Source organism: Delphinapterus leucas, chromosome 2 (genome assembly GCF_059928025.1).
Source record: "Delphinapterus leucas isolate spDelLeu-1000000601 "Yukka" chromosome 2, BTC_Dleu_Yukka2, whole genome shotgun sequence".
NCBI classification, from domain to species: domain Eukaryota; kingdom Metazoa; phylum Chordata; class Mammalia; order Artiodactyla; family Monodontidae; genus Delphinapterus; species Delphinapterus leucas.
In genome coordinates this window covers 13,631,844-13,659,367 of record NC_143130.1, presented here as the reverse complement: position 1 = coordinate 13,659,367, position 27,524 = coordinate 13,631,844, and the positions used below count along the sequence as shown (strand labels likewise).

Sequence of the window (27,524 nt, the reverse complement as noted above, 5' to 3'; positions counted from 1 at the left end):
GTCCCTTTTGTTTATTTTTGCTTTTGCTTCCCTTGCCTCAGGAGACGTATCTGGAAAGATTCTGCTAAGACCAGTTTCGAAAAGCATGCTGCCCATGTTTTCTTCTGGTTTTATGGTTTCAGGTCTTTTTAAGTCATTTTGAGTTTATTTTTGTATATGGTGTAAGAAAGTAGTCTAGTTGACTCTTTTGTATGTAGCTGTCCAGTTTTCACAACATCATTTATTGAAGAGGCTGTCTTTTCCTCATTGCATATTCTGGCCTCCTTTGTTAACAGATTAACTGACCATGTAAGCATGGGTTTATTTCTGGACTCTCTGTTCTGTCCCGTTGATCTGTGTGTCTGTTTTTATGCTAGTACCATAGTATTTTGATTACCATAGTTTTGCAGTATAGTTTGAAATCAGGGTCTGTGATACCTCCAGCTTTGTTCTTCTTTCTCAGATTTCTCTGGCTCCTTGCATAAAATTTTAAAGCAGAATTCATATCATATTAACCATTTTCCCAAATCTTTAAATATTCCTTTAGAACATGCTTTTTAAGTGGCCATTACATGGTTGTATAATAATTTTTTCAACCACATCTGTGTCACTGGACATTCAGATTGTTTTCAGGTTTTTTATCATTGCAAATAGTAGCATAATAAACTGTATTTAATCCTTTGTTCACTTCCTAGAGGTGAAATTACTAGATCAGATAAAGTATTCATGGTTTCTAACTCTTACCTTTAAAATGGTCCTTTGCATTTTTACATTCTCTCAAGTAATGTATGCAGGTACTCATTTCACTGTAACTTGGGCGACATTGGGTCTTATTATAAACAAAAACCCAACAATTTTGATCACTAGGTAATAGAAAAATATTACCATTAAGTTCTCTAGTAGTTGGGTTGCACATTCTTTGTTATTGTTGTTTAGTGACTCTGTTTCTTTTATAAATTGCCCTCTGTACATTATTTTATGGCATATATATTTTTTCTTACTGATTTATAAAAAATTTAAACAGCACTGAAATACGGAACATATTAACTCACTTCTCAGTTTGTTTTTAGCTTTTTAATGGTTTTTAAATTGATGTAGAAGTATTTTGAATTTGAATAGCTAAAACTGCCTTTTCCATTTCTGATTTTCTTTTTAATCTTATTGGAGTATAGTTGCTTTACAATGTTGTGTTAGTTTCTGCTGTACAACAAAGTGAATCAGCTGTATGTATGCATATATCCCCATATCCCCTCCCTCTTGAGCCTCCCTCCCACCCTCTGTATCCCACCCCTCTAGGTGGTCACAGAGCGCTGAGCTGATCTCCCTGTGCTATGCAGCAGCTTCCCACTAGCTAGCTATTTTACATTTGGTAGTGTATATATGTCAATGCTACACTCGCACTTCGTCCCAGCTCCCCCTTCCCCCGCTGCGTCCTCAAGTCCGTTCTCTATGTCTGTGTCTTTATTTCTGCCCCACCACTAGGTTCATCAGTACCATTTTTTTAGATTCCATATATGTGAGTTAGCATACGGTATCCATTTCTGATTTTTTAGTGAGTTTTTTGCTCTTAGAAAAAGTCTTTCTTTAAAGTTTTAAAAAATATTTTCTTAAACCTCTTAGATTATTTTAATTTTTATTTAACTATTTAAAGTAATCCATTTGGATTTTGTCTTACTTTGTATAAGATACTTTCCCCTAAATTATTAACCAGTTATTGTAGTACCATTATTAAATAATTTCAGTCTTTCCTTGCTGATTTGGAATCCCATCTTTGTCATATGCTAAATGTTTATATTAATTGAATATTTTCCTGGAATTTCCTTTTGTTCTATTGTTCTATTAAAATCAGCCTGTCTTTTTAGTGTGAAAGTCGTTAGACTGTGTTGATTCATATCTTACCGGCCAATATTATGAATATAATCTATTGATAGCCTCTTCCACTGAGCATTTGCAATCCTCATCTCAGGATGTATTTCTTGGCGTATTACAAAGGACCAAAGTTCTGTGTTATTTCATGATGACTTCCATACATTCACATTTTCATAGATTTACACATGCATACTTTACTTTTTACTCTCGTGTGCTTTCCAAGATTGTAGAGATTGTTTATCTTGTTCTTATTCAGACTCTTTACATGATGACTGGGATCTAAGGGGGCAAAGGTGAAAGACGTAGAAGACTTCTCAAGGCTCTTCTTGGCTCCAGAACTTGTACATGACATCCTATTACAAAGATTTGGAGGCATGAGTCCTTATGATCTGTCACAGTTAAAATATCTTCATAGTAAGAAAGTTTCCTAAAAAAATCTGAATAAAAACTATTATTGTGTTATTTTACATTTTCTTTTACTAAAGTATTAACATTGCAGTCAAGAGGTATCTAATGTACTTATTAAATCAGGAGTTAAAAGCAAAGAGTGGCAGTACTCTTGGGTATGACAGTAAAACATCTCTCCTTAATTTTTATGCTTTTTGTTTTGCTGGTGTGTAATCTCTTTTAGGGCAGAGCCAGTGATATTATTCTTTCATGCCTTGAATAGATTAAGTTCTCCGAATGTTTAAATTTATGAACTATTGCAAATAAGTTGAATTAACTAAATAGTAGTAAACTTCACACCCAATACTGACTCTTACCTACTGATTCAAACATCTGAGAATGATTTCGTTAAAAGTTTTTGGTGTTAAATAAGGTTGGGCTCCTAATATGTAATTAATTTCTTATTAATTGAATTCCTTTGTTATATTTCAATTCATCAGTTTTAGCAGAGATAACTAATCCATCTATTTTCGGAGTAAACCTCGGAAAGAATTTTTTGCCTGAGTTTCTATGCTCTGTTTTGTAGTTTGTGGGCCATAGAATTTAATGCATGGTGATGGAGAATCCGACATCATTATGATGTGATAGTGCATGTCAAAGTGCTATGTAAATTTTAAAGTGCTATTTATGAAATGTACGCAACAGTATTTGGTGTTTTTAACAGAAGAAAAAGTTTGTCAGATATAAAAGTAGCAAATAATTGTAGACTTTAGTTGTTTATATATTGTTCTACGTTGGTCAAGGATAAGGGAACTGAAGTCACCTTAAAATAAGTTATACTAGTATTACTATATATTTTAATATATAGTAATATATATAGTAATGCCATAAGTATATTACTAGTATTGTTTATATATAAAATAATATGATCATGGTTAGAAGTGATTATTTTTGACAAATATTTGTTAACATTGTAAATTACTTAAACACAATTATATAGAAATCTCATCTTTATTATGTATATGTGGGTTATGATTTAAATTTAAATTGGATTTTACTTCTATTCACTTTTAGAAATATAAAGAAAAGGACAAACACAAACAAAAACACAAGAAGCAACCAGAACCATCACCTGCATTGGTTCCTTCCTTGACTGTTACTACAGAAAAAGTAAGTTTTAAGTGTCATATTTTGTTCTACATAATAACTAGTTATGTGCTGACTTTTACCGTTTGACTAGTTATGTGCTGAATTTTGAAAATACTTGAGGAAGTGTCCTGGTTCCTTCTAAGCATTTCCACCTCTCTAACCCTACATCAGGTGCTTTAGGTTTTCTATTCTTAGTCCTTTATTCTATCTTCTGTTTATTCTATGCTTATTTCTGAAGAATGTTAAGTGAGGATAACAAGTGGGGGGCATCATTGAGATGTAAACTTTGGGCTGTGCAGTGGGCTTTGTCCACCTGTGCTTTTGAATTTTGGCTTCAACACTTACAGACCAAGCTCTTAGGTTAATTAACCTCTTTGTAACTCAATTTCATCATTCGTTAAAGTGGGGGAGATAATTGTTGGAATTGAATGAGGTAATGCATATGAAGCAGTTAGAACAATGTCTGGTTCATAGTAAGTATTACTTAGTAAATGTTAAATATTATTAAGATTATAATCATGTGGTTAACAGGAAAACAAGTGGGGATGGTGTTGGGCAGCTGGGACAGAGTAAGAAAGGGAGGTGGGAGGGGTGCAGTAGAAGAGGCCAGGATGAGAGGCCAATCACATAGGGCTGTATAAGCCAGTGGAAGGACGTAGTTTTTAGCCTGAGTGTAAAGGTAGCCGTTAGAGCAGCGGTCCCCAACCTTTTTGGCACCAGGGACTGTTGTTTTTTTTTTAAATTAAGTTATTTATTTATATTTTTATTTTTGGCTGTGTAGGGTCTTCATTTCTGTGGGAGGGCTTTCTCTAGTTGCGGCAAGTGGGGGCCACTCTTCATCGTGGTGTGCGGGCCTCTCACTGTTGTGGCCTCTCTTGTTGCGGAGCACAGGCTCCAGATGCGCAGGCTCAGTAGTTGTGGCTCACGGGCCTGGTTGCTCCGCGGCATGTGGGATCTTCCCAGACCAGGGCACGAACCCGTGTCCCCTGCATTGGCAGGCAGATTCTCAACCACTGCGCAACCAGGGAAGCCCCAGGGACTGGTCTTGTGGAAGATAATTTTTCCACAGATGGGGGGTGGTGGGGTGATGGTTTCAGCATGATTGAAGCACATTAAGTTTATTGTACACTTTATTACTGTCATTATTACATTGTAATATATAGTGAAGTAATTATACAACTCACCATAATGCAGAATCAGTGCGAGCCCTGAGCTAGTTTTCACTTGCCACTAACTGATAGGGTTTTGATAGGAGTCTGCAAGCGATTGATTTATTATGGTCTCTGCAGTGAAACCTCTCTGATAATGATAATCTGTATTTGCAGCCGCTTCCCAATGCTAGCATCACCGCCTCATCTCCCCCTCAGATCATCAGGCATTAGATTCTCATAAGGAGCACGCAAGCTAGATCCCTCGCGTGTGCAGTTCACCGTAGGGTTTGCGCTCCTAGGAGAATCTAATGCCGCTGCTGATCACAGGAGGCGGAGCTCAGGCAGTAATATGAGCAGTGGAGAGCGGCTGTAAATATAGATGAAGCATCGCTTGCTCGCCTGCCACTCACCTCCTGCTGTGCAGCCCGGTTCCTAACAGGCCACGGACTGGTACCAGCCCGGGGATTGGGGACCCCTCCGTTAAAGAGTTCTGATCTGAGATGTAACATGGTGTTACTTAAGTTTTGTAAGAACCTGTGGCTGCTTTGTTGTAAATGGACTATAGAGAGTCAAGAATGAAAGGAGGGAGGCCATTAGGAGGTTATTGCAATAATCCAGAAAGGGATGGTGGTGACACTGGAGGGTGGTGAAAGGTGATCAGGTTATGAATACATTCAAAAGTAGAACCCACGTAACTTTCTTATAGATAAAAAGTGTAAGAGAAAGAGGATCCAAAGATGATTCCAAAGATGTTAGCTCACATAACTAGAAGGAATGGAACTGCTGTTGACAAAGATGTGAAAGACTGTGGGTGTGGTAGGTTTAGGGGAAGAAGAGGAATTCAGTTTTGGGTATGGTATTTGTTCTTTTTAAAATTTTTTAAAATTGAAGTATAGTTGATTTACAGTGTTGTGTTAATTTTTTCTGTATAGCAGAGTGACACAGCCATACATATATACATATTTTTTTTCATATTCTTTTCCATTATGGCTTATCACAGGATACTGAATATAGTTCCTTGTGCTGTACAGTAGGACCTTGTTATTTATCCATCCTATATATAATGGGTTGCATCTGCTAATCTCCAAACTTCCAATTCTTTCCTCCTCCACATCCCTGCCCCATGGCAACCACAAGTCTGTTCTCTATGTCTGTGAGTCTCTTTCTGTTTCATAGATATGTTCATTTGTGTCGTATTTTAGATTCCACATATAAGTGATATCATCTGATATTTGTCTTTCTCTTTCTGACTTATTTCGCTTAGTATGATAATCTCTAGGTCCATCCATGCTGCTGCAAATGGCATTATTTCATTCTTTTTAATGGCTGGGCAATATTCCTGTGTGTGTGTGTGTGTGTGTGTGTGTGTGTGTGTGTTTGTGTTTGTGTTTAGGGTTGTCCAAAAAGTTCGTTTGGGTTTTCCTGTAAAATCTTATGGAAAAACCGGAACAAACTTTTTGGCCAACCCAGTATATACCACGTTTTTTTATCCATTTGTCTGTTGATGGACATTTAGGTTGCTTCCACGTCTTGGCTATTGTAAATAGTGCTGCTATGAACATAACGGTGCATGTAGCTTTTCGAATTATAGTTTTGTCTGGGTATATGCCCAGGAGTAGGATTGCTGGATCATATGGCAACTCTAGTTTTTGAGGAACCTCCATACTGTTTTCCATAGTGGCTGCACCAATTTACATTCCCACCAACAGTATAAGAGTGTTCCCTTTTCTCCACACCCTCTCCAGCATTTGTTGTTTGTAGACTTTTTAATGGTGGCTCCTCTGACTGGTGTGAAGTGGTACCTCATTGTAGTTTTGATTTGCATTTCTCTAATAATTAGCGATGAGTATCTTGCAAAAGTGGTGCTAGAGGGAACATATCTCAACATAATAAAAGCTATTTACAACAGACCCACAGCAAATGTAATACTCAGCGTTGAAAAGCTGAAAGCATTCCTGCCCAAAACAAGACAAGGATGCCCACTCTCACTACTTCTCTTCAGCATAATATTGGAAGTTTTAGCCACAACAATCAGACAAGAAAAAGAAATAAAGGTATTCAAACGGGTAGGGAAGAGGTAAAGTTGTCATATACACAAATGATATGATGCTATATGTAGAAAACCCTGAAGACTCCACACAAAAACTGATGAACGAATTTAGCAAGGTAACAGCATACAAGATTAACATACAGGAATCAGTTGCATTCCTTTACAGTAACAGTGAAATAACAGAACAGGAATGCAAACAAACAATCCCTTTTAAAATTGCTTCAAAAAAAAAAAAGAAACTTAGGAGTGAACCTCACCAAGGAGGTAAAAGACTTATATGCTAAGAACTACAAAACCTTAATAAAGGAAACTGAAGATGATTCAAAGTAATGGAAAGATATCCCCTGCTCTTGGATTGGAAGAATTAATATTGTTAAAATGGCCGTACTACCCAAAGCTATCTATAGATTTAATGTGATCCCTATCAAATTACCCATGACATTTTTCACAGAAGTAGAACAAATAATCAGAAAATTTATATGGAAACTTTATAAAAGACCCAGAATTGCCAAAACAATCCTGAGGAAAAAGGACAAGGCAGGAGTTACGACTCTCCCAGACTTCAGACAAAGCTACAGTAATCAAAACAGTATGGTATTGATACAAAAACAGACAGGTCAGTGGAACAGAATAAAGAGCCCAGAAATAAACCCACACACCTATGGGCAGCCTTCGACAAAGGACGCAAGAATATACAATGGTAAAAGACAGTCCCTTCAGCAAGTGTGTTGGGAAAGTTGGACAGCTGCATGTCAGTCAGTGAAGTTAGAACACACCCTCACACCATACACAAAAGTAAACTCAAAATGCTTAAAGACTTAAATATAAGACAGGACACCATAAAACTCCTAGAAGAGGACACAGGCAAAACATTCTCTGAAATAAATCGTAGCAGTGTTTTTTTAGGTCAGTCTCCCAAGGCGATAGAAATAAAAGCAAAAATAAACAAATGGGACCTAAATAAACTTATAAGCTTTTGCACAGCAAAGGAGACCATAAACAAAACAAAAAGACAACCTACGGACTTGGAGAAAATATTTGCAAATGATGCAACCAACAAGGGCTTAATTTCCAAAATATACGAACAGCTCATACAATTCAACAGCAACAAAAGAAGCCTGGGATTTCCCTGGTGGTCCAGTGGTTAAGACTCCATGCTGCCAATGCAGGGGCCCTGGCTTTGATCCCTGGTCAGGGAACTGCATCCTGCATGCTGCAACTAAATTTCCCACACACTGCAATGAAGATTCCGCACTCGGCAACAAAGATCCTGTGTGCCTCAAATAAGACCCAAGATACAACTAAGCTTGTACTTTTCCAAATTCTGCTCTAAGGGATTGATAATAACTGTAACAGTGAGACCTAGTGAGTGATAAGGTCTGATGTTTTGAGGTTTTATACCTGGAGGGCTTTAGAGAGAGAGAGGGGTTTAGAATCAGCATTGAAGAGCAAGAGAACCCAGCCCACCTGCATAGCCAGTGAAACCAGAGTAGAGTAGCTGGAGTAGAGTATCCATTACTTGAAGTAGCTGTGAGGTAAACAGGGTGTTCAGGGTGACCCCTGATTTTCTTAGAGCAAGAATCTGCAGGGAATATTCTGAGAAAAGGTTGAACTTATTTATTTTTTAATATTTATTTATTTATTTGGCTGTGCCATGTCTTAGTTGCGGCATGTGGGAATCTAGTTCTCTGACCAGGGATCGAACCTGGGCCCCCAGCATTGGGAGTGTGGAGTCTTAACCACTGGACCACCATGGCAGTCCCAAGGTTGAGTTTAATATAGCAGCTTTTCCTGATCATTCTGAGTTCCAGAGAGAACAGTGGAAGGGTTTCAGCTGTTGAAGAGGGAGCAGCGGGGGTGTGTGGACAAAATGTTCATGGCTGAGTGGGAAAGACGGAGGTGAGGATTAAACTGGATTCTGGGCTTTCTGTTAGTGAGTGGCAAAGTCCCAGGCTGCCATTAACTAGCTCTGTGGCCTTGAACCTTTTTTTTTTTTGCTGTACGCGGGCCTCTCACTGTTGTGGCCTCTCTCCCGTTGCGGAGCGCAGGCTCAGCGGCCATGGCTCACGGGCCCAGCCGCTCCACGGCATGTGGGATCTTCCCAGACCGGGGCACGAACCCGTGTCCCCTGCATCGGCAGGTGGACTCTCAACCACTGCGCCACCAGGGAAGCCCTATAGCCAGTTTTGATTGTACATTTTTGAACCTTGCATTTGTCATTTCTTACACCTTAAGGCAAAATTCCATTTTGTTTATTTCTTTATTAACTTAGAATCGACTCTGCTGGTCTTAAAATTTTTAATTGTACTTTATGTATAATTTTTAACCCTTTTTTGACTCTAAGCATTTTTCAGGCTAGAAATTAGCAGCAAGTAAATGCCTCGATGTCATGTCAATGTGATGTCACTGTAATCCTTTAAATACTGCAACTTTAATTTATCAGTATAATATTTTCACATAAATCCTTGATAACCATGGTAGTGTACTACTGGTGATACATAGATATATAAAAGTCACTAGGAACAGAGTAGGATTTTCATATTAATCATTAAGATTGTATATGTAAGTGTCCTTCCTGGAAAGCATAGCTTGTTGTTTCTGTCATTGGGAGGTTTAGGTTTTTAGGTATAAGGGGATTAGATGGAACAGATGGGATTAGATTCTGCAGAGACTTGAATTAAGGGAATCCTTTAATATAATACATCAAGTTGAGAAAGCTTTCAGAAAAGGAGGCTCACCTTGTGTTTGTAGGACAGTGTGGTCGCTTCCCCTGATTTCCTCAGTTTGGTCTTTCTGAGCACTTCAAATCTGTTTCCTTCTTTCCATAGTGTTAGTAGAAGGGTATATTGCCAAGGAAGGATAAGAGAAGAAAGTCTTAGCTCTTTACCTTGTGCCGATTTGTTTGGTGTCAGTGTTATTTTTCTGAAAAAAATATTTGAATGAGGGAAAGCCATAGTTAAGTTCTGTTTTCTTGTATCTCTTGGCCTTTCAGTAAGTATAACTTTTAAATAAAACTGTTAAAGTTTATACTGTTTTTCTAAGATTTTTTGATAGTAGAACAAACACTTTTCTGTAAAGTAGGTTAATTGATTTCTTAATGTTTAAAAACTTCTAATATGCTTCTTTAAAGATTAACTTTTAAAGAAATCTGTAGAAGTTTTAACTTTACTAAGAAATCCAGGTGTAGATTTATCCACTATGTTTTTAGTATATGTCAATCTCTGGTCTTTTCTTGTGTTATTCAGTAACACAACACCCTTGAATGCTAATCATCCTTAAACAAATTTTTTTGGAGACTTAATTTTTAAGGAAATACACACACATACACAATAATCTTACGATAATAAAAGTATTCAAAATTTTATTGTATCAAATACATTGGACCTTTTGTTAGCTTTCTTGAGGTAAAATTGACATACAATAAATTGCACATATTTGAAGTGGAAAATTCCATAAATTTGTGAATTGATTTGCTAAATGATTAGCAAAAGTTTCCTTGTGATTTAGTGTAATGCCCTTCTTGCCTTCACATGACTACCCTTGCCCTGGCAACTATTGTGTTTTCTGTCACTGTAAATTAGTTTGAATTTTCTAGAATTTAAAAAATGGAAACATATAGTATGTACACTTCTTTATCTGACTTCTTTCACTCAGCATAATTATTTTGAGACTCATCCATATTGTGTGTATGAAGAGTTCATTCCCTTTTATTCCTGACTAGTATTCTGTTGTATGGGCTTACCATAATTTGTTAATCCATTTAACAATGGATGGACATTCAGGTTGTTTCCAGTTTTGGGCTATTAAAAATAAAGCTGCTAGGAACATTGTACAATATTTGTATGGGCATGCACTTTAATTTTTCTTGCATAAATACCAAGGAGCAGAACAGCTGGGTCACATGGTAGGTATGTCCTTAATTATTTAAGACAGTGTCAAACTGTCTTCCAAAGTGGTTATACCATTTAACAATTCTACCATCAGCGTACGAGAGTTCTTGTTCCTCTACGTTCTCTGCAACACTTGGTATAATCAGTTGTTTTAATTTCAGCCATTCTAGTTAGGTACGTATCAGTTTCTCATTGTGGTTTTTATTTGCATTTCCTTAATGGCCTAAATTATGTTAAACATCTTTTCATGTGAATAGTTGCCATTTATTTATTTTTTCCTTTTTATTGGTTTGTTTGTTTTCTTATTACTGAGTTTTGTGAGACATTATATGTTCCGATGCAAATCCTTTATCAGATATGTTATATGTTTTCTTTTAGAAGTTTTATATTTTTATGTTTTACATTTAGGTCGATGATCCTTTTTGAGTTAATTTTTGCATATGATGTGAGCTACACATCAAAATCCACTTATTTGAATACTGATATTCAGTTTTTCCTGAGCCATTTTGTGGAACAGACTGCCCTTTCTCCACTGAATTACCTTTACTCCCATTTGTATAAAAACAGTTGACCGTATATGTATCGGTCTATTTCTGGACTCTGTTCTGTTCCATACCACACAATCTTGATTACTGTGCCTTTATAATGACCCTTGAGGTCAGATAGGGTCCACTTCCAACTTTGTTCTCTTTCAGTTGTTTGATCTGTTCCAGGTTCTCTGCATTTTTATATGAATTTTAGAATTGTCAATTTATAGAAATAAAACTACTGGTATTTTGACTTGAACTGTAATGAATCTTCAAATTGTTTTGGGGGATAATTGATCCCTCAATAACATTGAGTCTTCTAACCTGTGAACGTGTGTGTGTGTGTGTGTGTGTGTGTGTGTGTACCCAACATCTTCTTTATCCATTCATCTGCCAGTGCACATTTAGGTTGTTTCCATGTCTTGGCTATTGTAAACAGTGCTGCAGTGAACATTGGTGTGCATGTATACTTTCGAACCAAGTTTTTCTCCAGATATATGCCCCGAAGTGGGATTGCTGGATCATATGGTAGCTCTATTTTTAGTTTTTTAAGGAATCTCCATACTGTTTTCGGTAGTGGTTGCACCAAGTTACATTCCCACTGACAGTGTAGGAGGGTTCCCTTTTCTCCACGCCCTCTCCAGCATTTATTATTTGTAGACTCTTTGATAGCCATTCTGACTGGTGTGAGGTGATACTTTGTTGTGGTTTTGATTTGCATTTCTCTAATAATTAGCAGTGTTGAGCATCTTTTCATGTGCCTTTGGGCCGTCTGTATGTCTTCTTTGGAGAAATGTCTGTTTAGGTCTTCTGCCCATTTTTTGATTATGTTGTTGTTTTTCTGACATTGAGTTGTATGAACTGTTTGTATATTTTGGAAATTAAGCCCTTGTTGGTTGCATCATTTGCAAACATTTTCTCCCAGTCTGTAGGTTTTTTTTGGTTTTGTTGATGGTTTCCTTCACTGTGCAAAAGCTTTTAAGTTTGATTAGGCCCCGTTTGTTTATTTTTGCTTTTATTTCTTTTGCCTTGGGAGACTGATCTAAGAAAATATTGTTATGATTTATATCACAGAATGTTTTGCCTATGTTTTCTGGGAGTTTTATAGTGTTATGTCTTACATTTAGATCTTAAAGCCATTTTTGAGTTTATTTTTGTATATGGTGTCAGAGTGTTCTGATTTCATTAATTGACATGAGGGTTTCCCAGCACCCCTTGCTGAAGAGACTGTTTATATATTTTTAATAGATATATTGATTGATTTTTTTCCTTTTTAATCTGTTAATATGATGAAGTACGTTGATTTTCCGAGGGTTGGTTTTCCAGTGTTGAAAAACCTTGCCTTCCTGGGGAAATCCCACTTGGTCTTGATGTATTACCATTTTTATATACTGTTTGATTCTACTTTTAGAAATTTTACAGGAATTTTTGCCTCTGTATTCATGAGGGATATATATATATATATATTTGTTTGTTTTTGTTTTTGTTTTTGCGGTACATGGGCCTCTCACTGCTGTGGCCTCTCCCGTCGCGGAGCACAGGCTCCGGACGCGCAGGCCCAGCGGCCACGGCCCACGGGCCCAGCCGCTGCATGGCACGCGGGATCCTCCTGCACCGGGGCATGAACCCGCGTCCCCCGCATCGGCAGGCGGACTCTCAACCTCTGCGCCACCAGGGAAGCCCCATGAGGGATATTGACCCATGTTTTCTTACAATGTCTTTGTTGTTTTTTTTTTTTTTTGCGGTACGCGGGCCTCTCACTGTTGTGGCCTCTCGCATTGCGGAGCACAGGCTCCGGACGTGCAGGCTCAGCGGCCATGGCTCATGGGCCCAGCCTCTCCGTGGCATGTGGGATCTTCCCGGACCGGGGCACGAACCCACATCCCCTGCATTGGCAGGTAGACTCTCAACCACTGTGCCACCAGGGAAGCCCCAATGTCTTTGGTTTTGGTGTTAAAAGGAATGCTGGCCTTACAGAATGCATTGCAGGTATTCACTCTTGTTTTCTGGAAGAGTTTATGTAAATTTGGTAATATTTCTTAGTGTTTAATATTATTCACTTTTTTTTTTTCTTTCTTTTTGCTGCACTGCACAGCTTGCGGGATCTTAGTTCCCTGACAGGGATTGAACCTGGGTCCTTGGCAGTAAGAGTGTGGAGTCCTGACCACTGGACCACCAGGGAACTCCCGCTAGTATTCTCTTTTAAGGCCATCTGGGCCAGAGTTTTCTTTAGGGGGAACGTTTTCAACTGTAATTTCATTAAAAGAAAATAGATACGGGGCTATATTCAGGTTATCTATTTCTTCTTGAGTGAGCTTTGACAGTCTTTTCTCTTTTTTGTAACCAGGCTGGCTATGAATTTTTATGATCTTAAATTATTACCTTTGGGTTCCACTGATTTTTCTCTGTTGTTACTATGTTTTATATTTTAGTGATTTCTGTTCTAATTTTATTTTTTCCTTTTTACTGCTTGCTTTGGGTTTCTTTTCCTCTTCATTTTCTAATTTATTAAGGTGTAATATGAATTTATTCAAGACCTTTCTTTTCTCTAAAATAGGCAGCTTAAAAAAAACTTTATTTTTTAGAGTGGTTATAGATTCAGAGAAAAATTGGAAAGTATAGAGATTTCCTATATAACTCCTGACACCTTCCCCCACTGTCAGCATCCCACACCAGAGTGATACATTTGTTACAATCTGTGAACTTCCACTGACACGTCATTAAGGCTTAAAACCCACAGTTGGCATTAGGGTTCAGTTTTTTTTTTTTTTTTTAACATCTTTATTGGGGTATAATTGCTTTACAATGGTGTGTTAGTTTCTGCTTTATAACAAAGTGAATCAGTTATACATATACATATGTTCCCATATCTTTTCCCTCTTGCATCTCCCTCCCTCCCATTTCTCTAGGAGGTGGGTCAAAAAGGATCTTGCTGTGATTTATGTCATAGAGTGTTCTGCCTATGTTTTCCTCTAAGAGTTTGACAGTGTCTGGCCTTACATTTAGGTCTTTAATCCATTTTGAGCTTATTTTTGTGTATGGTGTTAGGGAGTGACCTAATCTCATACTTTTACATGTACCTGTCCAGTTTTCTCAGCACCACTTATTGAAGAGGCTGTCCTTTCTCCACTGTACATTCTGCCTCCTTTATCAAAGATAAGGTGACCATATGTGGTGGGTTTATCTCTGGGCTTTCTATCCTGTTCCATTGATCTATCTCTCTGTTTTTGTGCCAGTACCATACTGTCTTGATTACTGTAGCTTTGTAGTATAGTCTGAAGTCAGGGAGCCTGATTCCTCCAGCTCCGTTTTTCATTCTCAAGATTGCTTTGGCTATTCGGGGTCTTTTTTGTTTCCATACAAATTGTGAAATTTTTTGTTCTAGTTCTGTGAAAAATGCCAGTGATAGTTTGATAGGGATTGCATTGAATCTGTAGATTGCTTTGGGTAGTAGAGTCATTTTCACAATGTTGATTCTTCCAATCCAAGAACATGGTACATCTCTCCATCTATTTGTATCATCTTTAATTTCTTTCATCAGTGTCTTATAATTTTCTGCATACAGGTCTTTTGTCTCCTTAGGTAGGTTTATTCCTATTTTATTCTTTTTGTTGCAATGGTAAATGGGAGTGTTTTCTTGATTTCACTTTCAGATTTTTTCATCATTAGTGTATAGGAATGCCAGAGATTTCTGTGCATTAATTTTGTATCCCACTACTTTACCAAATTCGTTGATTAGCTCTAGTAGTTTTCTGGTAGCATCCTTAGGATTCTCTATGTATAGTATCATGTCATCTGCAAACAGTGACAGCTTTACTTCTTCTTTTCCAATTTGGATTCCTTTTATTTCTTTTTCTTCTCTGATTGCTGTGGCTAAAACTTCCAAAAGTATGTTGAATAAGAGTGGTGAGAGTGGGCAACCTTGTCTTGTTCCTGATCTTAGTGGAAATGCTTTCAGTTTTTCACCATTGAGGATGATGTTGGCTGTGGGTTTGTCATATGTGGCCTTTATTATGTTGAGGAAAGTTCCCTCTATGCCTACTTTCTGCAGGGTTTTTATTATAAATGGGTGTTGAATTTTGTCAAAAGCTTTCTCTGCATCTATTGAGATGACCATATGGTTTTTCTCCTTCAGTTTGTTAATGTGGTGTATCACATTGATTGATTTGCGTATATTGAAGAATCCTTGCATTCCTGGAATAAACCCCACTTGATCATGGTGTATGATCCTTTTAATGTGCTGTTGGATCTGTTTGCTAGTATTTTGTGGAGGATTTTTGCATCTATGTTCATCAGTGATATTGGCCTGTAGTTTTCTTTCTTTGTGACATCCTTGTCTGGTTTTGGTATCAGGGTGATGGTGGCCTCGTAGAATGAGTTTGGGAGTGTTCCTCCCTCTGCTATATTTTGGAAGAGTTTGAGAAGGATAGGTGTTAACTCTTCTCTAAATGTTTGAAAGAATTCACCTGTGAAGCCATCTGGTCCTGGGCTTTTGTTTTTTGGAAGATTTTTAATCACAGTTTCAATTTCAGTGCTTGTGATTGGTCTGTTCATATTTTCTATTTCTTCCTGATTCAGTCTTGGCAGGTTGTGCATTTCTAAGAATTTGTCCATTTCTTCCAGGTTGTCCATTTTATTGGCCTAGAGCTTTTGTAGTAATCTCTCGTGATCCTTTGTATTTCTGCAGTGTCAGTTGTTACTTCTCCTTTTTCATTTCTAATTCTATTGATTTGAGTCTTCTCCCTTTTTTTCTTGATGAGTCTGGCTAATGGTTTATCAATTTTGTTTATCTTCTCAAAGCACCAGCTTTTAGTTTTATTGATCTTTGCTACCATTTCCTTCACTTCCTTTTCATTTATTTCTGATCCGATCTTTATGATTTCTTTCCTTCTGCTGACTTCGGGGTTTTTTTTGTTCTTCTTTCTCTAATTGCTTTAGGTGTAAGGTTAGGTTGTTTATTTGAGATGTTTCTTGTTGCCTGAGGTAGGATTTTATTGCTATAAACTTCCCTCTTAGAACTGCTTTTGCTGCATCCCATAGGTTTTGGGTCGTTGTGTTTTCATTGTCATTTGTTTCTAGGTATTTTTTGATTTCCTCTTTGATTTCTTCAGTGATCTCCTGGTTATTTAGTAGTATATTGTTTAGCCTCCATGTGTTTTTATTTTTTACAGAGTTTTTTTCTGTAATTGACATCTAGTCTCATAGCGTTGTGGTCGGAATAGATACTTGATACGATTTCAATTTTCTTAAATTTACCAAGGGTTGATTTGTGACCCAAGATATGATCTAGCCTGCAGAATGTTCCATGAGCTCTTGAGAAGAAAGTGTTTTCTGTTGTTTTTAGATGGAATGTCCTATAAATATCAATTAAGTCCATCTTGTGTAACGTATCATTTAAAGCTTGTGTTTGTTTGTTTATTTTCATTTTGGATGATCTGTCCATTGGTGAAAGTGGGGTGTTAAATTCCCCTCTTTTTATCCCGTTACTGTCAATTTCCCCTTTTATGGCTGTTAGCATTTGCCTTATGTATTGAGGTGCTCCTATGTTGGGTGCATAAATATTTACAATTGTTACGTTTTCTTCTTGGATTGATCCCTTGATCATTATGTAATGTCCTTCTTTGTCGCTTGTAGTAGTCTTTATTTTAGTCTATTTAGCCTGATATGAGAATCGCTACTCCAGCTTTCTTTTGATTTCCATTTGCACAGAATATCTTTTTCCACCCCCTCACTTTCAGTCTGTACGTGTCCCTAGGTCTGAAGTGGGTCTCATGTAGACAGCATATGTACAGGTCTTGTTTTTGTATCCATTCAGCCAGTCTATGTCTTTTTCTTGGAGCATTTAATCCATTTACATTTAAGGTAGTTATGCGTATGTATGTTCCTATGACCATTTTCTTAATTGTTTTGGGTTTGTTTTTGTAGGTCTTTTCCTTCTCTTGTGTTTTCTGTCTAGAGAAGTTCCTTTTGCATTTGTTGTAAAGCAGGTTTTGTGGTGCTGAATTCTCTTAGCTTTTGCTTGTCTGTAAAGGTTTTATTTTCTCCGTCATATCTGAACGAGATCTTTGCTGGGTAGAGTAATCTTGGTTGTAGATTTTTCCCTTTCGTCACTTTAAATATGTCCGCCACTCCCCTCTTGCTTGCAGAGTTTCTGCTGAAAGATCAGCTGTTAACCTTATGGGGATTCCCTTGTATGTTATTTGTTTTTTTTCCCTTACTGCTTTTAATGTTTTTTCTTTGTATTTATTTTTGATAGTTTGATTAATATGTGTCTTGGAATGTTTTTCCTTGGATTTATCCTGTATAGGAGTCCCTGTGCTACCTGGACTTGATTGTTAACTTTCCCATATTAGGGAAATTTTCAACTATAATCTCTTCAAATATTTTCTCAGTCTCTTTCTTTTTCTCTTCTTCTGGGACCCCTGTAATTCGAATGTTGGTGTGTTTAATGTTGTCCTAGAGGTGTCTCAGATTGCCCTCAATTCTGTTCATTATTTTTTCTTTGTTCGGCTCTGTGGTAGTTATTTCCACTATTTTATCTTCCAGGTCACTTATCCGTTCTTCTACCTCAGTTATTCCGCTATTGATTCCTTCTAGAGAATTTTTAATTTCATTTATGGTGTTGTTCATCATTGTTTTTTGCTCTTTTGTTCTTCTGGGTCCTTGTTAAAGTTTTCTTGTATTTTCTCCATTCTATTTCCAAGATTGTGGATGATCTTTACTTTCATTACTCTTAATTCTTTTTCAGGTAGACTGCCTATTTCCTCTTCATTTCTTTGGTCTGGTGGGTTTTACCTTGCTCCTTCATCTGCTGTGTGTTTCTCTTTTGGGTCTCCTTTTCACAGGCTGCAGGTTCGTAATTCCCGTTGTTTTGGGTGTCTGCCCCCAGTGTGTAAGGTTGGTTCAGTGGGTTGTGTAGGCTTCCTCGTGGAGGGGACTGGTGCCTGTGTTATGGTGGATGTGGCTGGATCTTGTCTTTGTGGTTGGCAGGACCGCATCAGGTGGTGTGTTTTGGGTTGTCTGTGACCTTATTATGATTTTAGGCAGCCTCTCTGCTAATGGGTGGGGCTGTGTTCCTGTCTTGCTAGTTGTGTGGCATAGGGTGTCTAGCACTGTAGCTTGCTGGTCGCTGAGTGGAGCTGGGTCTTAGCGTTGAGATGGAGGTCTCTGGGAGAGCTTTCACTGTTTGATATTATGTGGAGCCGGGAGGTCTTTGATGGAGCAATGTCCTGAACTTGGCTCTCCCACCTCAGAGGCATCGGCCTGACACCTGTCCAGATCACGAAGACCCTTTCAGCCACACGCTCAGAAGAAAAGGGAGAAAAGAAAAAGAAAGAAAAAAATAATAGTTATTAAAATAAAAAATTATTAAAAATAAAAAATCATTAAAAAAAGAAAGAAAGAAGAGAGCAACCAAACCAATAAACAAATCCACCAATGATAACAAGCACTAAAAAGTATACTTAAGAAAAAAAAGAAAAACAGACAGAACCCTAGGACAAATGGTAAAAGCAAAGCTATACAGACAGAATCACACAAAGAAGCATACACCTACACTCTCACTAAAAGTGAAAAATGAAAAAAATATATATCTGTATATAAAAGAAAAAAAGGAAGAGAGCAACCAAGTCAGTAAACAAATCTACCAGTGATAAGAAAGTCTGAATATTAAACTCTAAATATTAAACTAAGATAAACATAAAATCATAAAGGAATTAGATGCAGAAAGCAAACTCCAAGTCTACAGTTGCTCCCAAAGTCCACCGCCTCCGTTTGGGATGATTCTTTGTCTATTCAGGTATTCCACTGATGCAGGTACCTTAAGTTGATTGTGGAGATTTATTCTGCTGCTCCTGAGGCTGCTGGGAGAAATTTCCCTTTCTCTTCTTCGTAGCTCCCAGGGTTCAGCTTTGGATTTGGCCCCGCCTCTGCGTGTAGGTCGCCTGAGGGCATCTGTTCCCCATCCAGACAGGACGGGGTTAAAGGAGCAGCTGATTCGGGGGCTCTGGCTCACTCAGGCTGGGGGGAGGGAGGGGTGCGGATGCGGGGAGAGCCTGAGGCGGCAGAAGCCAGCGTGACGTTGCACCAGCCTGAGGCACGCCGTGCATTCTCCCGGGGGAAGTTGTCCCTGAATCATGGGACCCTGGCAGTGGCGGGCTGCACAGGCTCCAGGAGGGGAGGTGTGGATAGTGACGTGTGCTTGCACACAGGCTTCTTGGTGCCTGCACCAGCAGCCTTAGCATCTCATGCCCATCTCTGGTGTCCGCGCTGATAGCGGTGGCTTGCGCCCATCCCTGGAGCTCGTTTAGGCGGTGCTCTGAATCCCCTCTCCTCGCGCATCCCCGAAACAATGGTCTCTTGCCTCTTAGGCAGATCCAGACTTTTCCCCGGACTCCCTCCCGTCTAGCCGTGGCGCACTAATCCCCTGCAGGCTGTGCTCATGCTGACAACCCCAGTCCTCTCTCTCCCAGCGCTCCGACCGAAGCCGAAGCCTCAACTCCCAGCCCCGCCCGCCCCGGCGGGTGAGCAGACAAGCCTCTCGGGCTGGTGAGTTCCGGTCTGCACCGATCCTCTGTGTGGCAGCCTCTCCATTTTGCCTTCTGCACCCCTGTTGCTGTGTTCTCGTCTTTGGCTCTGAAGCTTCACCCTCAGCAGCCCCTGTCTCCACCAGTGAAGGGCCTTCCTAGTGTGTGGAAACTTTTCCTCCTTCACAGCTCTGTCCCAGTGGTTCAGATCCCACCCCTATTCTTTTGTCTGTTTTTTGTTTTTTTGCTGTTTTTTTGTTTTTTTCTTTTCCCTACCCTGGTACATGGGGGGTTTCTTGCCTTTTGGGAGGTCTGAGGTCTTCTGCCAGCGTTCAGTAGGTGTTCTGTAGTTGTTGTTCCCCATGTAGACGTATTTCTGACGTATTTGTTGGGAGGAAGGTGATCTCCACATCTTACTCCTCCGCCATCTTGCAAGTCTCTATAATTCTTTTTATACATTTTTGGATTTGATTTGCCAATACCTTGTAGAGAATTTTTGTATCTATTTCATGAGTGATATTATTCTGTGTTTTCTTTCTTATAATGTCTTTATCTGTTTTGATATAGTATTGCTGTCCTCATAGAGTGAGTTAGGAATTACTTCTTCTGCTTCTGTTTTCTGGAAGAGGTTGTAGAGAACTGGTATAATTTTTTTCCTTAAGAATTTTGTAGAATTTAACAGTGAACCTATCTGGTCCTGGTGCTTTATGTGTTTTGGTGGGGTGCTTAATTATTAATTAAATTTCTTTAATAGATATAGGTCTGTTCAGATTGTCTGTTTCTTTTTGTGTGTAAAATTCCTTGATTATCCCTTAATGTCCATGAGATCTGTAGTTAATGTTCCGTCTTTCATTTCTGAACTACTGTGCCACCAGGGAAGTCCCTGCCTCATGTATTTAATGTTTTGTTTTTAGGCATATACACATGAAGGATTGTTGTGTCATCTTGTAGTCTTCATACCTTTGTTGTTATATAATGTCACTGTTTATCCCTGTTAACTTTCCTTGCTCTGAAGTCTACTCTGTCTGAAATACAGCTATTCTTGCCTTGTTTAGATTAGTGATAGCATGTTATACCCTTTTCCATCCATTGATTTCTTTTTTTTTTAAATCATGATGTGTCTCTATATTTACTGTACCTGAGTCTTGCTTTTTGATCCACTCTGACAATTTCTGTTTTTTAATTGGCATATTTAGACCATGTGTGTTTAGGATGATTGTTGATACAGTTAGGTTAGTATCTACAAAACTTGTTACTGTTTTTTATTTGTTCTTGGTCTTTGTTCCTGTTTTTGTCTTCCACATGTTTTCTAACTTTTGTGGTTTTAACTGAGCATTTTATACGATTCCATTTTCTTTTCGTTTCTTAATATATCAATTATACTTGTTTTCCTTCATGGTTGCCCTCATGCTCGCAATATATCTTTACAGCATATCTAAGGCGTCTTTCAGTAACACTATACTGCTTCATGGTAGCACAAGTACGTTATAATAACCAAATATTCCTAATTTCTCCCTCCCATCTTTTCTGTCAATGCTGTCATTCATTTCACTTATACATGAACATACATAAGCATATGAATGCATAAAACTATATAATCAAATACATCATTGAGCAAGCTATCTGTTAAGGTCAATTAAGAATTTAAAAAATCAAAGTTTAATTTTACCTTCACTGATTCATTCTCTGATGGTATTTTTTATGTAAATCCACGTTTCTGACCTGTTTCATTTTCCTTCTCTCCAAAGAACTTCTCACATTTCTTGCAAGGCAGTCCTACTGGCAACAAATTCCCTCAATTTTTGTTTGTCTGAGAAAGTCTTTGTCTTTCACTCTTACAGGATAATTTTGCAGTGTGCAGAATTCTAGGTTGTTTTTTTTCTCTCAACACTTTAAATATTTCACATCACTCCGTAGTTTGCATTGTTTCTGAAGAGAAGTCAGATGTAATTCTTATCTTTGCTCCTTTGTAGTTAAGGCTTTCCCCCCTTCTGGCTTCTTTGAGTGTTTTTTCTTTTATCTTTGATTTTCTGCATTTTGAATATGATATGCCTAGGTGTTGTTTTTGTTTGCTTGCTTGCTTTTTGGCATTTATCTTGCTTGGTATTCTCAGAGCTTCCTAGATCTGTCATTTGGTTTCTGACATTAATTTGGTTAAATTCTTAGTCATTATTGCTTCAGATATTGCCTCAGTTCCTTTGTTTTCCTTCTGGTATTCCCATTACACCTATGTCACACCTTTTGTAGTTGTCCTGTGGTTCTTGGATATTGTTCTCTGTTTCATAGTTTCTTTTTCTCTTTGCTTTTTATTTTTGGAAGTTTCTATTTTCATATCCTCACTCTCTGAGATGCTTTCCATAGCCATGCCCAGTCTACTAATGAGCGCATCAAAGGAATTCTTCATTTTTGTTATGGGTTTTTTTATCTCAAAGAGTCCTTTTAAATTTTTTTTTAGAATTTCTTTCTGCTTACAATATCCATCTGTTGTTGCATGCTGTCTATTTTTTACGTTAAAACCCTTAGCATACTAATCATAGTTTAAAAAATTTCTGGGTTGGTAATTCCCACAGTCGTGCCATCTCTGTCTTTGGTTCTGATGTTTGTTCGTTCTCTTCACACGGTCTATTTGCCTCTTAGTGCACCTTGTAGTTTTTTGTTAAAAGATGTATATGATTTACTGGATAAAAGGAAGTGTGGTAAATAGGCCTTTAATAATGTGATGGTAAGAGGGACAGGAAGCATTCTATAGTCCTATGGTTAGTTCTCAGTCTTTTGGTGAGCCTGTGCCCCTGGACTGTGAACCTCACAAGTGATTCTCACCCCCTACCCTGCTTTGCTGGGACAGGATACTGGTGGGGGTTGTAGTTGGGTATTTCCCTTCCTTCACATACTTGAGGCTCTGATACAACCTCAGCAGGTTATGCTCTGGTAAAATATATTCTCCTGATAACAGGCCTTATTAAGAAGAACAGAATACCTTGGCATATTAGAATAGTTCCTTTCTGCCTTCCCTGCTGGAAGCATGAGTGTATATTTTTCTTCTGGTATTCACTGTCAAGACTTGGTAGAGCTCTTGGAGGTAAAACTTGAAAAGTGTGAGGAGTTCTTTTTTTTTTTTTTTTTTTAATAAGATCTATCTCTGCCTTACCTTTATCTTTTTTAAAAAATAAATTTATATATTTTATTTATTTATTTTTGGCTGTGTTGGGTCTGTTGCTGTGCACATGTTTTCTCTAGTTGCAGTCAGCGAGGGCTACTCTTTGTTGCGGTGCGTGAGTGTCTCATTGCAGTGGCTTCTCTTGTGGAGCACGGGCTCTAGGTGCCCGGGCTTCAGTAGTTGTGGCACACAGGCTCAGTAGTTGTGGCTCCCAGGCTCTAGAGCTCGGGCTCAGTAGTTGTGGCACACAGGCTTAGTTGCTCCGCAGCATGGGGGATCTTCCCCGATCAGGGCTCGAACCCATGTCCCTTGCATTGGCAGGCAGATTCTTAACCTTTGCACCAACAGGGAAGCCCCTCCTGGAGTTTTTAATCTCTCAGACTTGTCCACACTGAGCCTTCAACAATTTGTCAATTATACTTGAGGTTTTCCTACCCTGATACTGGTTGCCATAGAGATTTCTGTTTGGGTACACTCTGATTCTCTGTATCTGTCTGTCTCTCTAATTTTGGTGGCAGTGGTTTGCTCTGTGACCTCGCTTCTCTGATGGATCTAAGAAGAGTTATTGACTTTTCAGTTTGTTAGGCTTTTTACTTGTTAGGATGGAATGAAGACGTCAAAGTTCCTTATTACATGCTGACCAGAAAGTGCTGATATGGACATTTAATGCTAAAAACTTTGTTCTAAGCTCCACTTACAAATTATATGTTGTATTTTCATTTTTACTTAGTTGAACAAATACCTTATGGTTTCTTTTTGATTTCTTCTTTGACCATAGGTTACTTAGAAGCATTTTATTTACTTTTGAAATATTTAGGGGTTTTTCACGTATCTTCTTGTTGATTTCTCATTTAATGTCTTTGTGTTATAATTTATTTTAAATTTTTTTGAGATTTTCTTAATGACACAGAACATGGATTATTTTGTTTTTCTGTGTGCTTTGCAAAAGGATGTGTATTCATTCTGCTCTTATTGTATGAAGTTTTTCTATAAATATCAGTTAGGTCAAGTTGACTTATATTGTTTAAGTTTCTTTATATCCTCATTTTTTTGGGTCTATTTGTTCAGTCAGTTATTGAGAAAAAGAATGAACCTCTTACTATAACTATACATTTTGCTGTTTCTTTGTTTTCTCTATTCAGTTTTTGCTTCATTTATTTTGAAGGTCTCATAATTTGCAGAAACATTTAGGATTTTTATATCCTCTTGATTAATAGACCTGTTTATCCTGGTAATATGTCTTGTTCTGAAGTGTACTTTGTCTGATATTAATGTTGTGAATTCAGCTTTCTTTGGATTAGTGTTAGATTGATATGTGTTCCCCATACTTTTAATATCTTTCTGTATTAAATGGGTGTCTTGTAGACAACATAAAGTCTTGAGTTTCTTTTTTCACTGTTACAATCTCTGTCTTTCAATGGGGGTGTTTAGGTAATTTACATATAATGTGATTATTGATATGGTTGTATTTAAGTCTATCCTTTGTTAGTCCTTTTTAATTTGCCCATTATTTCTCATCTCCCTATTTTCTTTTTTTTCTCATTGAATATTTTGTATGATTGCATTTTGGCTGATTAGTAATAATTGTATTATTTTATTAGTTGCTTTAGGGTTTATATATCTTTAGCTTGTCACAGTCTGCTTTCAAGTGATATTATACCATTTCACATATTATATAAGAACCTTAAAACTGTGTACTTCCATTGCTACCCTTTTGGCTTTGGGCCTGTTTTTGTCATGTTTTAAAATTTTTACATATCTTATAAACCTCACAATTCATTGTTATTATTTTTGCTCTAGATCATCAGTTACCTTATAAAGAGACTTAAATAATTAAAAAGTCTTCTGTATTTATCCATGTAGTCACCGTTTCTAGTGCTCTTAATTACTTTGTGTACATCCACATTTCCTTTGTTGTTTTCCTCCTGCCTGAAAGACAACCTTTAGCATTTACTATAGTGTTAACTGCTGGTGATTAGATCTTTCAGCATTTTTATCTGAAAATCAGTTATTTTGCCTGTGTTTTTGAAGGGTATTTTAGCTCGGTATAGAATTCTAGGTTAATGATAGTTTGTTTCTTTTAGTACATTGAAGATTTTACTCTTCTCTTTTCTAGCTAGCATCTTTTTCATGAGAAATCTGTTTTCATCCTTATCCTTGTTTCTTAGCACATAGGCATATTTAACCGCCCCCCCCCCAGCTGCTTTTATCATTTTCTGTTTATTGTTGGTTTTTAGCGAGAAGCCATATGATTATGATGTGCATTCATGGCATTTTCTTTATGTTTCTTATACTTGGGGTTAGTTGATCTGTAGGTTCATAGTTGTCATCAAATTTCATAGTTTTTCTATTATTTATTTTTTTTCTTTCTTCCCCCTGCTATTATTATTGTTGAGTCCCTCCCCCCTGCTCTCTTTTGGGTACTGCAGTAGCATGTACATTAGGCTTCTTAATGTTGTCCCATAGCTTACTGGCACCCCTCCCCCCTTAAAAAGTTTTCATTCTTTTTGGGCTTCATGTTTGATAGTTTCTGTGCTGTATTCTAAGAATTGGGCTAGTGAAAAATGTGACTTTTATGAGAGACTTGAATAGTATATAATTAAAAAAAAATTTTTTAACAAGCATTATTCTGTTTCACCATGTTGGTGAAAGGCAAAGCTATTGGTTGTTTTCCTTCCCTCTGCCTCCTTCTTCCAAACATGGATTACAGAGCCTTGTAGAATAAAACCTAAGGCAACCATACCTTTAAAATATAATAACTGCTATTTCTTTGGTTACCTCTGATAGCCTTTGATTAATTATGAGTCTAAAAATTTCTGTTTGAAGTTAGAAATATTTTTTTGTTCCTAATTAATGCTATTTAGTAGGTATATTGGGTTTGCATCTCATCTGAGGACTAATAATTTTAGTTGGCCATGAAAGAAAAATCAAACACATTGTAGATGTCTATTTTGAAAGATTCATTAAGTTGCCTGTAAATCACAAAGTGTTTATGCACTTCTCTAAAGACTATCAATATAGCCAGATATCCAATTTTCTCTCTAGTGGAAAAGAAAAAAAAGGAAGGCTATATTTTACTTAGTTGAGTACCAGTTGATGTAGTTAGTTTGTATTTTATGGTCAATTTACATGAATATGTATTTTTAAACACTATAGTGGCTCTCAGAGCAATGACATGCTAATGCTATGAGAGTTACTTAGGTTGTGAAACTGACTGAGGAAACAGGTTTGTGATGTTGGGGGCATGTATAAAATTTTTTTTAACTGTTAGAATCTTCAGCTAAAGTTATTTTTGTTATGTTTTATTTTTTTTTCTTACTAAGAAACCTGTGGTATCTTGTTAAAAAAATTTATGTGTATTTTATTTATTTACTTATGGCTGCGTTGGGTCTTTGTTGCTGCACGCGGGCTTTCTCTAGTTGCAGTGAGTGAGGGCTACTATTCGTTGTGGTGTGTGGGCTTCTCATTGTGGTGGCTTCTCTTGTTGTGGAGCATGAGCTCTAGGCATGCGAGCTTCAGTAGTTGTGGCGTGCGGGCTCTAGAGCGCAGGCTCAGTAGTTGTGGTGCACGGGCTTAGTTGCTCTGTGGAATGTGGGATCTTCCGGGACCAGGGCTTGAACCCATGTTCTCTGCATTGGCAGATGGATTCTTAACCACTTGTGCCACCAGGGAAGTCCCTGTAGTACTTTTTTTTTTTTTTTTTAACTTACAAGGTGTTGAGGTTTGTAAAAAATAAAATGTTATGGTTTTATTTAATATGACTTTGGTCACTGAAATTTGTGTAATTTTCATTAAATGCTTTCTTTGTAATACCTTCTCTTCCAAATATCATGTTTTCATTGGATTTATATGGACATATTTATACTTCAGGGGTAAGCAAGTATATTCTGTTAAATGACTGGGAAAATTGACCAACCCTAATTTAGGTTGTTATGTGGAAACAGCATATTTCTGTTGTTGGTATTCTACCCAGTTTTCTCTCCTTTTCCTTATTTGACACATAGAGTACTTGAATGAAGAACACCATTGTGTTTTTTTTAGATGACTTTTAAACTTTACTAGGGTCAAATGAGTGGGTTGGAAAATCTCAGGATGAACTTGAATTATTGGAAAAAAATATTGGAAAAGTGAAGTGTCAGGTGATTTTGAAAGTGACCTGTCTGGCTGGGAAAGGTAGTCATCCATGAAGTTTAATCAGCTTAAATATGATTGTTTTGTTAAATGGGAGTGTGTTTCCTCCTGAAATTTAGTTTGAAAACCTTTTTCTTATTTGTGGATTATAGTTTATTACAATAGTGATTAGTTTTTTATGAGATCATAATGTCTCTTGTACTTGATGGTGAAAATCTGTTCTTGGCAGTGAGATGCTGTGGGGTGCAGCAGCAACACTGGGCAAGTAGCAGAAGAGTAGTAGTAAAGATTTGGTTTTCAAAACAGTTGAAGTTTCCTCTTACTCCTTTTTTCTGAACACTGATTTGCTAACAAACCTGATTTTTATCGTCACTTTCTCATTTTTAAAATTTTTCTGATGTTTTGTACTGAGTGGTTGTTAATATGTGGCAGATTTCAATTTTGCATATTTTCAGATTTTTCACTTGTGTTACATTGGAGATTTCAGATAGAAGTATTAGAAAATTATTTATTTATTCAACAGAAATTTAGGGCTAGTTATAGTTCAGACACCAGTTTAACAATGGCAACAAAAATCCCTGACCCTTTGGACCATATAAATCTTTTTTAAAAAAATTAATCAATTAATTTATTTTTGGGTGTGTTGGGTCTTTGTTTCTGTGTGAGGGCTTTCTCTAGTTGCTGTCAGTGAGGGCTACTGTTCATTGTG

General features: G+C 37.5%; 1 protein-coding gene across 14 annotated transcripts in view; it reads left to right on the top strand.

Annotated features, from left to right (window-relative positions):
- MLLT10 (MLLT10 histone lysine methyltransferase DOT1L cofactor) overlaps nucleotides 1-27,524 on the top strand; it is a 253,478-nt gene that overhangs the window by 135,433 nt on the left and 90,521 nt on the right. For all 14 annotated transcript variants that reach the window (XR_002645563.3, XR_002645562.3, XM_022580469.3 and 11 more), the window contains one exon: nucleotides 3,310-3,405. Coding sequence is in view for 12 of the 14 variants with exons in the window: in XM_022580469.3 (XP_022436177.1) it covers nucleotides 3,310-3,405 (96 nt within the window). In the remaining 2 variants the exon portion in view is untranslated. The remainder of the gene's footprint in view (nucleotides 1-3,309; nucleotides 3,406-27,524) is intronic.